A 14,998-nucleotide genomic window follows, 5' to 3' on the forward strand; every position below is an offset into this window, starting at 1 on the left:
CAGAAAAACAAAATGCCCATCAAAACCAGGGTAGAAATCCAGAAGGAGCTCTTCCTTCATCTCTACGGCTAACCCGTATGGATCCACCCAAGTGCTTGTTGCCGTTGGTTACAATATCCACAGTGTGCCATTTGTTTTGTGGTCAAACACAAGAGTCCACTTTATCGACAGTCCTTGATGAAGCAGATCCAGTGGAGGTCGAGTGGAAGACCTCACACAAGAGAGGCAGAGTATGTTCAGAGAGGGTTAAGTCCAGGAGGCTGAGTCACCATAGTAACCATGATATGTGTGCATGGTAAGGAAATGAGGAGAGGTCAGCACCTTCTTTGACTGACAGCTAAAGAAGGTGGGTTGTCTGGCATCAGTCTGGCATCTTGTTTATAGTGCCTCCTACTGGAGAAAAGACTTCTGAAGGTTGACCCTGGACCCCAATATGATATAAGAACAGGAAGGAGAGATGGAGAAGCTGAAGACTGCTGGTGTGAGATCCAGAGTGAGGATACACTGCTGAGAATATGATGAGCTTTGATCTGGTTTCAGTTGGGAATCAATCAACAGGAGCTGGAGTACAGCCCAGCTTAGGTCCGGTTTTGCAGATACTTTCCTTTCACCTAAATCACTTTATTTAAGGTGGAAACTTGTAAATGCAAGTATTTTTATCATTTATTTTCTTTGTTCTTTCAAGTTTTGAACTTCTAACCTATAGAGCTGCCCCGCAGTGGATCATTGAGTAGTTACCAGATAATAACTGTAATAACTGTGTACTAACCCATTAGCTTGCCGTTCAAAGGGCTATACAGAAATTCGAATGAAAAAATTAATGCATGACCATGGGCCAAATCCTTCTCAGTGTTATTTCTTCTCCCTCTCCTTCATTTCACTCTACTACACCACTGTGTTCCTCTGCCTATAGGGTGGTGGAGGCAGGACTGTGCCAGGTTTCAGAGCGTACTCTGTCAGGTATTCCTGGTTTTCAGCCACAGCTGGCCGGATGCGGCCGTTCTGCCGGTAAAAGAAGCGAGTGCTGCAGTCCTGCAGGTATTCCGGGTTGTGGAGAGTAGTTTTGGGTGGAAGACTGTGCTGCCAGTACTCAGGATTGTCAAATGTCTTTTTGGGCTTTTTGTCAGCCATGATGGTGCCAGTGTGGGCGGGGTGCAGGGTGAGTGTCGGGTGTCCAGGATGGGAAGGATGAAGGGTGTGGCTGGTGAGTGTTTGGAGGCCTTGTTGGCCGGAATAAATAGGCTGTGCTGGAAGGTGCGTGTGACCAGTGGGGGCACTGTGTGCAGGGATTTGGGCACTAGATGGTCCGGGGTTGGGTGGTGCTGCTGTTGATGCTGCTGCTGCTGCTGCTACTGTGTGAGCCACAGGAAGCCCGTTCTTCCTCAGGACCTCCTGGCTCTTCTCCCCGGAGTTATGGAAGGTGTTGAGATAGAGAGGGTCGTTCACGTACTCGTCTTCCATCTTGGGCTGACCGTTGGAGGCGGAGTGGTGAGCAGGGTCTAGAGAATGGATCTCTCCATTCCTGCGGCGAGTAACAAATGGGTTCTCCTCCACAGGGTTGAGATAATCTAAGAGAAGAGAAGAGACGTTCCAATAAACTCATTCTAAAGATTCTCGTTGCATTCAGGGAGGTAGAGATACCTAACATTGATCTCTCAGAGGTTCCTCTCCCACACACTGCCTACTGTTTACGCTGTGGGCGTCTTTTACGAACTTCATGAACTTTAGAGCCCTATGTTCTCTACATTGTGTTACAGATAAACATGGCCTCTCAACTGGCTACTAAATTTAACTTAAACTGACCAGAGCAAGACACGTGACAATTATACCTGAGAAAACAAAGAAAGATAAAAACTGTTCCTATTCTTTACTTCTTTACCATTACATTTACACATGACTCCATCAATTAAGCCTTAGAAGTTAACCCTTGGGCCCACAAACATAACAAAAGCATATAATGCTACACTCTCTGTTACTTTACTGGAATCAGATAAGAAACAATATTTATGGATATTTATGAATTAGACATTACTGAGATTCAGAAAGACAAACATATTTATCTTTACATTGTTTCCATGTCTTAGCTATTTTTGACATTGAAATGCAAGTAAGTCATTGCTCGTAAATGTAAGTAAATACATGTTACAATTTTACAAATATTACACAAGCTATTCGTTGTAATGACATGTTGCTTGATGGTTGTGGTACGTTTTTGTAGAGTGTGGGGTACTAACGGAGTGGTTGGTGATTGTGAGGTATAATCTGATGGGTTTGGGGTATTACCTGAGGTGTTTTGGGAGTGGGGGTTATTACCTGAAGCTTTTGGAATAAGTGCGGGGTATTACCTGAGGGGTGTTTGTTGTCAGCTGTGGTGATTTACCTGAGGGGTTTTTGTCTTTCTTGGCACTGATGTATCCATCCTGGTCCTTATCCACCCTGGCGGCCCGTTCACTGTGCAGCAGGGTGGGGTCAGTGCTGTACCGCTGACCGCTGCTGTCCTCTGCAGTGCCAAGTCTGGGAAGGGCCTGTTTCCTCAGGGTTCCGTTACAGCGGGGGTCTTCAACGGGCGCTCCTGCACTCTGCTGCGCTACTGCTGCCTCCTGAGAGGAACAGGCTGGGGTTACCGCGGAAACCGCCACCACCCGGGGGATAGTTGCCATCATCTCTTCCATACCAAAACTGCCGTCCTGATATGCAAACTGGTTCTGTAGGGAGAGAAAAGAGTGGAAATTTCTCTCAAATGTCCGTTCAATGGGTATTTATCCTTGGGACCACCTATAGTCCCGGACTCTGGAAACTTGACACAATGACAGCAACACTGCACACAATGTTCTCTAAGCAAGATGGCGGATTCCAATAATAAACATTCAGGACAACACAAACATCCATATTTACCTCTACTCAGATAAAAAAAAAAAACTCTGTTCTTCAGAGGGATCTGTTCTAAGAGAGAACAGAATCAACACTGAACACTGGACTGACTTTTTTAATATGGAGAACACTCCTTCTGCTGAAAGGCTCTAGACAGACCCTGAATGCTAGGTTATTTTCCTAGAAGCGCTTTCCAGGGTCATTGGCTCCTCTCCCACCCGATGTGGTGTGATGGTGCACTGGGAAAACTTATTTCATTTCTCTCTTTGTCAGGGAAGACTGCTGTGTGGCGTCTGTCGGACAGAGATAGCTGATTTTTCGCATTAAAACTTAAATACTACTGTAGTTACACACTGTCTAGCACTTGAGTTTCCAACTTATTCGCAAGTTCATTGATAGTTGGCTTCCCAAGGCTCATTCAGTCTCATTTTTATTTTCCAGTGCTCTGGACCTGTAGGAGCCAGGTTTCTGTACCCTCGTGGCTATAGAACAATGTCTGATTTTACTGGGAATTGCTGAATAACTGTTTTTTTCTTTGGCTCTGAGATACTAGAGCGACTTCTGGTCACAAAATCTCAGGTAGTTTAGAGTCTTAAGTCAAATAACAGTGAAACAGCTGTTTTCCATTTTCCCTTTTCAAAATGAAACTGAATGGTTAACTACATGAAGATCTCTGTCTTTTGAGAAGGCTTCTCAGAGGCAGGCAGTAACAAAACATCACCCAATAGTATTCGATAGAATACTGGCAGAAACTGCCCTGACCATGCCCTCAGACTGGCCAACACACCCCCGATTGACTCCGACATGGAGAGGAGACAAAGGAAATGATTTTGGCGGGTGAGTACAAGTATAATTTCCTTACAGGTGGGAGTAATTTTCATTGGGCAGATGGTTTTAAACACTTGCAAATGTAATTCTCCTCATATGAGGTGTATTCTTCATTTTGAGAAGTGTTTTTTTTTTTCCTTTCTTTGTGTGAATAGGTTTTACACACTTGTGATTCTTGACATGGATCGGATGCCACACAACTCACTAGGTCCTCTTCATGAGCAACCATGGGGTGATTAAAACTCATTATGCCCAGTCTGAGAGCTTCCATGGGGTAGTTGAAACTCACTATGCCTGTTCAGCAAGCTACTGTAAAACTTTGTTGACTAGGGTCATTAAAACTCACTATGCCCAGTGACCATGGAGTGATTAGACCTCACTATTCCTGTTTTGTAAGATATTACAGGATGATTAAATATTCCTCACTGAACAAACCCTGGTGCAATTACACTTCGCTGAACTCAAACCCATATCTCCTTCTTTTAAAACCAGCTTGAGGATCCATCATTGTCTGTAAACAGCGACTGAAACATTACCCTTGCTCTTATTGAGTTAGAGTTAGGGTTTTTTGTGCCTCTTGTTTCTGGCAGTATCGAAATCAAGGGTATTCTTGGGCTTATTTGGACTATCTACAAATATATAACCTCAGGATAAAACGCATCCAACAGCACAAACGCCAAATAAAAACAGTGAGCATTTTCATTTCACTTTCATCACAGCAATTCAGCATTGCTTATCGCATCCAAAGACTATTGTTGTGTTTTTTTTGAAGGCCACTTTGCTGTTCAGAAGCCCTCCAGCTGGAGTTTTATGCCGTCTGTGTTTCTGTGTGGTGTTTCAAGACTAGCACACCCACAGCAGGACATTATGCATTACAGCACAAAGACCCCAACATCCAGCCATTTGCATTAGTCATGTACTAGTAGACAGTAATTTGCGCAGCATCAGTTAAAAGAAACAGAATGCACTGTGAAAGAGGGAAGCGGCACTGGCTGTACAGCAGTGTCCACCTATTTAATGGTACATATTAGCAGAAAGAAGTGCAATAAACAACTGGGTTTCTGTTTTTTGAAATAATACGCCAGTACGTAATTGGACTGATACAAGAAAATGGACTGTTCATACGAACGCATGGTCGTAATTCATCAGTAACCAGCACCAATTGCCTCTCAATTCTGAATGCAGAACATGAGAACCAATAAAACCCATATGCGCTCATGTTGATCACCAAAAGAAAGCTCGTGAAAATAAACTTCCAGTTTTTAAGGAGGAAATAAGACTTTCAGTGCTGTGAATTAGCGTGGGCTGAATGTCAGTTAATATTCCGATCCGCTTTGTGCGCTTTGGCTCCGTCTTGTTCTCCCTGAGCAGAGTTTAGACGGCAAACTCCAGCAGAAAGACGTCTGTCATGTTCCAGGGAGAGCTGTGAAGGATTGATGGGACTCATTGATATTCATAAGGGCTCCCTCCTCCTTCTCGCCCATTTAGAGCAAAACAAAACAGCCACTAGAATGCAAAACGCTGCTCGTAGTTAAGCATGCTCAGTGCTGTGTGTTTTTGTGCGTCTGTGTGTGTTTGTGTGAACGCGGAGACCTCCGTGAACTCTCAGAATACACACATACACTCATACGGTGTGTGTTCAAGGTGCACACCACCATTCACTTTCTTTTACTTTTAAAGCTTTCAATTTTAACTTCATTGTATCTGTGGAAAAGAACAGGATTCCAAGCTGAAACACAAGACAGGAATAAAAGAAGTCTTGCACTCAGGACTCAAGCAGAATTTGCAAGTTTGTGTTTCCCCAATATCCCGAGAGTTGAGATGGAAATTGCGGATTACAACATTATAATACTCTAATAAAAATACACCGGAAAATGCTTAATCCCACTAGGGGCAGCCATGGCCTGAAAGTTAGAGAAGTGTCCCATTGCAGTCTCCTCAACTGACTGGAAAATTGTGGGTGTGAAGGAACAGTGCTCCTCCCCCCAGCATTCACTGTAGAGGTGCGGTTGAGCAACTAACCCATACTGCTCTTTGTGTGTGTGTGTTTGTGAGAGTGAGAATTCACCTCCACTAATGAGTTAACATGGAAGGCTCACATATTTTTAATTTTATTTTTTATAATATTGTGCAATGACAAACCACATTTATATTGTATTAATTAAAGCTATTGTAATATTAAAGCTTACGTGTGTCATTCACAGTGAAATGTACCAAATTATATGATGCAAAATGAATGCACACATTTAAGTAGAATATACTGCTTACACTGCTGTTAATCTTTAATAACATAGTAATTATCAGTCAGTTAACTGACACCTCCCTGGTATATAAGGCTTACTATGGACTTGCTTAAAAAACGTTATTATGAGACAGTTTTCAAAAATATTTGTCTTTATAAATCTACATATGGCTATAACCACCTTGGTTACTGCTTTATTACAAAGTTATTAATGGAGTTATCCACTACCTAATGGCTTTAAAAAGTTTAAAACTGAGGTTCAGTCTGTGTAGTTACAGAATAATAAGCTGTAATAAAATAAATGTATACATTCATTGTTGTCTGTAACCGTGTATCCAGTTCAGGGTCATGGTGGGTCCAGAACCTATCCGGAATCAGTGCAAGGAGGGGTCACCAGTCCCTATAAATAGCCGTAACAGGCTTAACAGCTTATGTCTACAGTTATAAATTGCTCATTTAGAGGCTTAAAGGTCCCCTATAGGCCCTGGTAGTTTTCTGGCCTATATTTTGTGGTCCTTGCTCTAGTTTTTCTGTTTAGTATTTGATTCTGAGTCTTCTTCCTGCGATATATATGCAGACCCTGACTTAATATAAATGACAGAAACTTAAAAAATGTAATCTCTTCCTCTGCTAAACTGCTTGGCTCCCTCAGTGATGCGTTTTGGGTCATTGGCTTGCTGTATAATGAAGCACCTCTAATTAGAACAGGGGACATCTTCTTGTAAGTAGTTAAGAAGATTTTGGAACCCACAGGGTGCTGAAATCATTGATGCTGCCATTTCTTGCCATTAAGATTCTTGTCCAAGCACTTCACTCTCTGTATTTCAATATATGTGGGGCATAGGCAGTGCTCTTTCTTTACAAACAAGAGCTCCAAAAATTAGCTCTATTTATATGTTAAGATATACTTTGCATCATACATAGTTTACAAACTTTATGTGAGCTCCTGTCCACTGGTCATGCTGTTTAACTGTTTAACTATGTACCTGAAGATGAATTACAGAAACAGTGCTGTAACCTGTCATGGGAAAATTACACGGGAGGCGACAACAAAAAGATTATCCTTCTGCTTCTAAAATTGTGTACGTTATGGTTAGATTTAGTGTTAGGTTTAGAGTTAGGGTTAGGTCACCCTTTCACAGTGGGTTGGATTGAAATATTCTTATGTAGATCCATAATGTTTGAACTCTGTTTTGTACAAACTGTACAAATCCTGGGAATGGTCTAGTTTAAAAAAAATAATTTCATACTGAGGCCAATTTATTCCCAACTCTGTTTGCTGTGATTATTTCAAGTGAATGTTTTCTGCATTCTGGTGTTAGCCAGCAACTTCGGTGACACTTGCTGTAGGGCTTATGTTCCACAGTTCTGAATATTGTCCTGTCATCAGCCTCACTTGTTGTCCTCAGCCATCCTCAGCATTGAAACATACAACAATACATCACTGATTTCTTCTTCGCTTCTCTAGGAAATCATTACCTAATTGTCGATGTTTATGAGCTGTCGTTCCACACTTGTCTTTTATATTTCGGTTCCGTTAATCTCACCTACAATGAGACGACAATTTAGTCTCTATATGGACATCACTGGCCTGTACTTTAATCACATACTTACTTCGTGTTTCGAAGTGAAATTGAACGATGGAGCCAAAGAAAGTCTCAGAGTGGACAACACTTAAAACTTAATTTGAATCGTGTAGTGCATAGCATAACTGTCCTTTGTTGGTGGACCTGGGGTTTGATTCCTAGGGCAGAAACTCTGTTGTGTACCAATAACAGTCAAAGGTAATGACATCTGGCTTTGCATTAGCCTCCATCAGTGAAGTCATTTGGAAAAGAACATCTGCCAAATGCCATAAATGTAACCTTACCCTACACACAGAGAGAGGTTTTCCTGCCTTTGTGGGGTGTATCCATGCTTTTCTGTATGCTGAGTGTGACTGAATAATACATCACAACCTTTTACTACATTTAACCCAAGCAATCACAAATTAGCCTTGGCTTCCTGGTACACTGAGTAAATTTGAGTAAATTTGTGTGATGCCTTGATACCAGCTAGGTTTTGAACCCTAGTGCATTGGGTGGAGGGCACAATGTTAATATTAATCACTTCGCTCTACCTACAACTATACCATTCAACTATTAAACAATTTTTAATCCCAGTGTCTCCGGTGTCAAAATGTCACCCTGTGGACAGAGGGTTCACACAAAGCATGCTAAACATGTGCTCATACCCACCTTGCACCCACTGACTCTGCTGTTTTGTTGGTGATGTCATGGATGTTAAGAGTTAATAAGCCAATGGCCTTGGGGCTCAGTGCAAACACCCAGCCAGGACTGGCTGTCTATGAGCAAACATCACCTTCACTTGAGTGAAGACCCTGATATTTACCCAGACTGGCCCCCATAATGAAAGTGCCAGCGGAGGTGCATCCTGGGAAACGAAGCAGGGATCGTGGCCTCCACAGAGAAAGAGAGGGAGAAAAGACTTTACCTGCTGAGTCTGAGAGGCTGGAGAATGCTACTGAAATCTCCTGAGACTTTGTATATTTCTGAGGTTACGCTATGCAAATATGAGCAAATGATTTTAGTTTTAAAGGAACATCGCATAGATTATTTTGAGTCATTGTGCATTCTGACAGCCCCTAGGGTGGTCTTGATCCAGCATAGAGGACTACATGCCCTTTTGTACTGGATGGCTTTGTGGAAAGATTATTAATAATGCTATGTTTGATGACTGAATGCAAACTGAACATTTTTCAATTTGTTAAACTGTTATGCTCACTTACACAAGACATGTGTTGGATTGACTGATCCTAGCTGGACAATATGACCCAGAAATCCACATTGCCCAATCCTAAATAACAAGACATGATATCACTATCTCAGGTTATTATTAGAATGGGTGATGATCATTTATTATTTACATACAGTTTGTTTTATGTAACAACATTAAATGTTACAGTTAAATGAATATAAGCAAAGTAAAGCAGGCGGAGAACTACAGCCAAAACCCCTCCACTCAATGTCAGCAGCAGAATAAAAAGAGCTCTATTACAGAATTTAATCCGGGCCAAATCACCAGCAGTAAACCAAGATTCACTGAAATAAATGAAGGAATACAGACAAACTGAGGAGTCTGTAAATGCATTGAAATGCAAAGGAGTCTTTCAAATGATGCAAATGTCTAGTTAAAGACAAAGTCTTGAGAGAGAGATTGTGTGTGTGAGTGTGAGTTTTTGAGTATAACAGGCAGACCCAAAGTACAGTCCAGTTTGACGATCAAGGCCTTATGAACACTACCCCATTGAAGTGATGGTGCTGCCTTATTGTGAAAGAGTTTTTTGAGGCATCCCTGATGGAAAGTGACCACAAGGCCGGCTGAAGAAACAATGGCTTGATCAGAACACTGAAGATTCCTGGCTAACAGGCATTGTACCATGTAAACCTCCATTTTACCTGCAAGTCAAGAGGCTTGAACTAGTGTCTATTTGGTCCCTTGCTCATTTCTCTAAACTTTAGGCCACAGCAGCCCCCTAAGACGGCACGACCATGTTGTATGGAGTGGTGAGGACTTAGCTGAGACAACTCTCTGAAAAAAGAAAAGAAAAAAAAAAACCTGGAGCAAACTGACCGCAAGTACCAGTAGCAAACCCCTGGAAGGAGCAGTGCAGCGCTCATGAATCAGCAGATATATGACTGTATGTTTCTGGACATTAGTCAGCCAACATTTGCTTTGAAAAAGATTACGTACATTAAAAGGTATATAAAAAGATACAATACAAAATGTTAGAAGCAAAAGGATTTTCTTTTTGCTGTCATCCTGTGTAACATTTTCCCATGACAGGTTACAGCACTGTTTCTGTAATTCATCTTCAGGTAGGTACGGTTATGGACTTAAGTTATACAGCACCACCAGTGGTTCTTGATTGCAAATTGATTGCATATATGTGTATGTGTGTATGTGTGTGTGTGCAGTGGTCTCACCCGGTTGGAGTCCACCCGAGAGCGTGTGGTGTATGTCAGTGGAGGAATGTTGAAGGCGTGAGGAACCAGATATTCCTCGGCATCCATCAGATCCTCCAGTTCCTCCTCGTCCAGCAAACTCTGGAAAAACTTACTGTCATTGGGGCTGGGCAGCTTCATCCGGTCATCACCCTGAGGAGAAATATCACAGCATTATTCACGTTTACAGTGTATAACAAATGTAAAAACCTTCCTTTTCTAATAGAGATAAAAATATTTGTAAATTAGAAATTCATTCTGTTCAAAACAAAGCATATTGTCTTTGAAGAAAAGCTTGAATCTAACTTAATATAAAAACAGAATGGTTTCTCTGCTTAATCTGTCACAATGGAACATTCCTATCAAGCCTCTTGAGGTTGGGAATGATGTATTTTGTTGTACACATTCGCATTCATGATGCCATTAATAGAAATCATCTCTCCTACATGTATGGAACTCACAAAGTCCCAAAATAACACACTACCTCCCCCATGTTTCACAGTTGGCATGATGCAGTCTCTGAGGAAGACTTGGCCAGATCCATATTAACATACTGAACTCCTTCTGATCCAAATTTGCCTTTAATATTTATCTTACCACAGAATGTGCTGCCTGTATACACTAGGCTTCTTATATGTCATTCTGCACACCTTAGTCTTGCAATTTTATAGTGAATTAATAGTAAGAGTTTTATATTTACATGCCAGTAGGTCCAATACTTTTGGACCCTTTCATCTTTGGGATGTTTTAGAAATAAGTTCAGTTATTAGCCTTTTGTTTACATAGAGTTCCAACATCAGAGTGTATAATTGTATTATATTGTATACATTGTTACAATAACATCATATTTTAACCAGTTTTTAAATCAAAATTACAGCATGTAAACAGTTATTTAAATTATTAATATGTGTCGCCTTTAAGGGTCTGATTACCTGGATGACCAGGTAGCGCTGGGGGTCCCGGGCCATTCTGCAGAATTCTGCAGCCAGCTCCTTAAACTTGGGTCTGCTGTCAGCGTCGATCATCCAACCTGCAGCCAAACAGATGACACAATTTTCTGTTAGTGCTAAGCTTGATAAAGAAAACAACACACATTATGTACCCTTGTCACGTGGGGTACCACTGGGCTGCTTGCACTACCACAGACCCAGCCTCCAGGACTCCAAGGAGCAGAATTTCAACAGGGGAAGAGGGCTGCCTTGCCCTTAACTGGTGGAATGCCTCACACCCTGTGGAACCTGAATGCACAGTTCTGAGGGACAATCATCAACTCACCAGAGGCAGTATATGAACCACCTTTGCTCAGCAGGAGAATAATACTCAGTGCCACTCAATCTCACATGAGGCTCATGTGCAGCTACTCCAGAGCTTTAAGTTTATTTTGTGCTTTTCTAAGAGAGAGGCATGCAACAAACTTTTTTGGCTTTTTGCCCACTTCATTCTTGCATTATAAAGAGTGCATTGAGTATTAGAGGACGAACGCTGCCAGACACTCTCTGTGCTGTGTGGATGCCTAACTAATCTTGACAGGCCCAAGCTGCCACCAGTCTGCAGTGACACATGAATTTCATACAAATTCACTGTGAAATTGCTGGTGGACATCATGCGTGGAGAAAGAAGGTAATAAACGCTGCCTCGTCGCATTGCTCTGCGCATTTCATAGTCTAGAACAGAGCAGTTAGGTTGGGTGTTAAACACTGTTCCCTTCCCCAAACGGGGAGGAAAGTTTTGATCCCAATGTCAATGGAAAACTCAAAGAAAACAACTAAATTCATTATATTTACCTCTTAATAATCGCCTACTACTTCTACTTGTGAAATTATACATAAAGTAAAATAATATTTTCTATAAATCTTGGGAAAATTGGTTCTCTGCATTTACCCCCAGTTGAAGTGCAATTCGCTTTTACAGCACTGTCATGAAATCAAGGGGTACGGGAGGGAGGGAGGTTTTCTGACTGCCTCCAAAAGTCACATAGTGCAGTTTCTGCAGTGCTGAGCCAAAAGTAGCAATGACAGAGGGTCACAAAGGTTTTGAAGCTGTAATTTCAAGGTAAAAATACTACCTGGTGTTGCTTTAAATCACTGATTTAACAGTTCATATAAATTGATGTCATGCTGTTCTTATGAAGTGACAGTGGTGACTTCTAAAAGCTCATTTATGCCCATCAATGAATAAATATACAGATTCAGACAGAGCCTTCCATCTATACTCTTTGTTTTGTCTGTATTTGTGCACACTGTAAGTTAAATTTATTTTAATCCTGAATTTTTTACGCAATTCATACATGGTAAGCATTTAGTTATAACAGATAAGATTAGAGGGATATCTAAGACCAGATCTGAGACAAAGTGAGTGCCTAGAATAATAAGGAATGAAAAAAGAATCGCTCTAATCTCTCAGTCAGAAGGGAGCTTCCTTACTGTAATGTTACTCTCATTATTAAATCTTAGTTGTAACAGGAAGGTCTAATATATAAAAAAACAGAGTTGAGAATGATCCAGTTAGACTTTCCCCCTCATGGTTTCTTGGAAAACAGAGCCAAGCAATCTCTCCTACTATTTAGGCCTTCAGGAGCTGAACAGAAGGCCTCACATATTACCTTAAGTACCAACATCACTAGAATTTAACAGTGGAATGAGTTAATCATATTCACATTTACACTGACTGGGGCTATATAAGAAACAATTGTACCACAGGCCAGTTCTCTGGTTCATCTACATTAGTGTTTCATGAACACTGATTTAACCTTACATCAACATGTGTAAACACTAATTTCAACATATGTCTGTCCTCATGACCACACCTGGCACTATCTAAAATATCTAATATAGGTGTTGATGTAGATATGAGTCATTCATTCATTCATTTATTCATTATCTGTAAGCGCTTATCCAGTTCAGGGTCGCGGTGGGTCCCTACCTGGAATCATTGGGTGAAAGGCGGGAATACACCCTGGAGGGGGCGCCAGTCCTTCACCGGGCAACACACACTCACACACACCCACACCTACGGACACTTTTGAGTCGCCAATCCACCTACCAACGTGTGTTTTCTTTCACTACTAACACTACTGTGTTTTTGGACTGTGGGAGGAAACCGGAGCACCCGGAGGAAACCCACGCAGACACAGGGAGAACACACCACACTCCTCACAGACAGTCACCTGGAGCAGGAATCGAACCCACAACCTCCAGGCCCCTGGAGCTGTGTGACTGCGACACTAACCTGCTGCTCCACCGTGCCGCCTAGATATGAGTCAGTGGTAGTGAAAGATTTATGCAGTTATATGAACAAAGAATTACTATAAAGGCACCCTACACTTCGAGATGTTCTAGATATATGTCACTGACTGTGAATATGAACATTCATTATCCATAGCACAACTCTGTGCTATGACTCCGTGCTGAAAGAGTCACTGTAAAACTGCAGCATACAAAGCTTAATACATTAATGTCTGATACAGGCTTCTCATAACAAGTACAGTAATTAATACCGTGTCTTTAATGAGCTCAGTGAGTCAAAACAAAATCACATTAAGATCAGATTTTCATCATTGCTCAAAGTCATAAATTTACTGAGAAAATACAGAATTAAAATAAAATAATGCTATAAAATTCTACTGCTGTGTGATTTCATGCAGCTTTTATGCGTTTCAGTACGACGGGCCGAGACGTGAAAGCCATAAACTGTAGTGCAGAGGTTACAGTGGTGACCTCGGGAGCTTGTGAGAAGTGTGTGTGTGTGTGTAAAAGAGAGCGCAGTACAGGGCTGTTGGAACATGGCATGAGGTGAGTGTGAGGGCCAGCTGCTGTCAGTCTGTCAGTCTCTCTCTCTCTCTCTCTCTCTCTCTCACACACACACACACACACACATGCGAGAGTGCTGCAGGATTGTATTTTCCTAGAGGAACATGGCTGTCATTGGCTATTGGTAACATTACAGAGACAGAGGGAGTGACCTCAGTGCCCCAGTGCCACTCACACCAACTCAGCATTAAACCTCCACTGGAGGAACAGAGTGGTGGGGATGGATAATATAAATATGAACGCAGGGGGGCTAAGGGTACACTATAATACATTGGCGGTCTATACATGTGCATTAGCATCAGTTTTCAATTGGGTAAACACATGTAATTACATAGTTACAATCAATAAACCAGCAACTACATGAGGACTAGCGCCCCCTCCAGGGTGTGTTCCCGCCTTGCACCCAGTGATTCCGGGTAGGCTCCGGACCCACCACGACCCTGAACTGGATAAGGGTTACAGACAATGATTGAATGAACACATTAATGTATTTAAATGAACTTACCATTTATATTTTATCTTGAATGTTTATAGTGAATCTTTATCTACCTCCTTTATCTTTATATCTTTACCTATCTACAATTTGGAAAGGGAATGTACCTTTAAAGCTGGTTTCCACTGGACCTTAGGGGCCACATTGTTAGTTTAAGGGTACATGTGCATTGTTTGCAAATAAAGTGTGTGCAGTGGCTCTTTTTATAACAATGTAGTGGGACCTACTGAAGTGGTCAGTGGGTGGAAAGCAAGGCTGGTGTTTTTTTAATAAAGTGGATGAGTGTACAGTATAAGTCTCTGCTGCGCAACAAGAGATACCAGTGTACACATATTTCCATACGGTCACTACGGTTACTTTCTTCTTTACGCTAGACCATCCTGGAGATACAAGGTTTGTGTTCAAGCTCGGAACCCCTCGTTTATTTTAATGATAGGAATCTCTGTAACTCAGTACTGTACAAAGGGTAGACTGTACCTCCAATATCCCTCAGAAATTGAAGGCTGAGAGGGATGAAGTTGGTCGGAAGCTGCTCTAACTCAACATTATTCATGCAGCATTTATGAAGGCTTTCATGTTCCCCATTGATTTTCCACTCAGCTCTAATTCATCCCGTACTGCGGTTATAGGACTCCGACGCAGACGCCGGCCGACAGTTTAGAGGATGTTAAACACTCTGTGCTAATAGAGAAGAGCAGAGTGGGAGAGAGGGAGGGTGGAGGAGGAGGGGGTGGGGACAGTGAGATGGAAG

The 14,998-nt window shown here is 41.8% G+C and overlaps 1 protein-coding gene across 1 annotated transcript in view; it reads right to left on the bottom strand.

Moving 5' to 3' along the window:
• Window positions 1-885: 885 nt before the first annotated feature.
• LOC136710950 (receptor tyrosine-protein kinase erbB-4-like) overlaps window positions 886-14,998 on the bottom strand; it is a 72,926-nt gene continuing 58,813 nt past the window's right edge. Inside the window, exons 2-5 of the mRNA XM_066686862.1 lie at window positions 10,878-10,975; window positions 9,928-10,098; window positions 2,381-2,705; window positions 886-1,568 (exon numbers count right to left, since the gene is read on the bottom strand). Of these exons, the coding sequence (XP_066542959.1) occupies window positions 886-1,568; window positions 2,381-2,705; window positions 9,928-10,098; window positions 10,878-10,975 (1,277 nt within the window). The remainder of the gene's footprint in view (window positions 1,569-2,380; window positions 2,706-9,927; window positions 10,099-10,877; window positions 10,976-14,998) is intronic.

This window comes from Hoplias malabaricus, chromosome 12 (genome assembly GCF_029633855.1).
Source record: "Hoplias malabaricus isolate fHopMal1 chromosome 12, fHopMal1.hap1, whole genome shotgun sequence".
In the NCBI taxonomy this organism is placed as follows: Eukaryota; Metazoa; Chordata; class Actinopteri; order Characiformes; family Erythrinidae; genus Hoplias; species Hoplias malabaricus.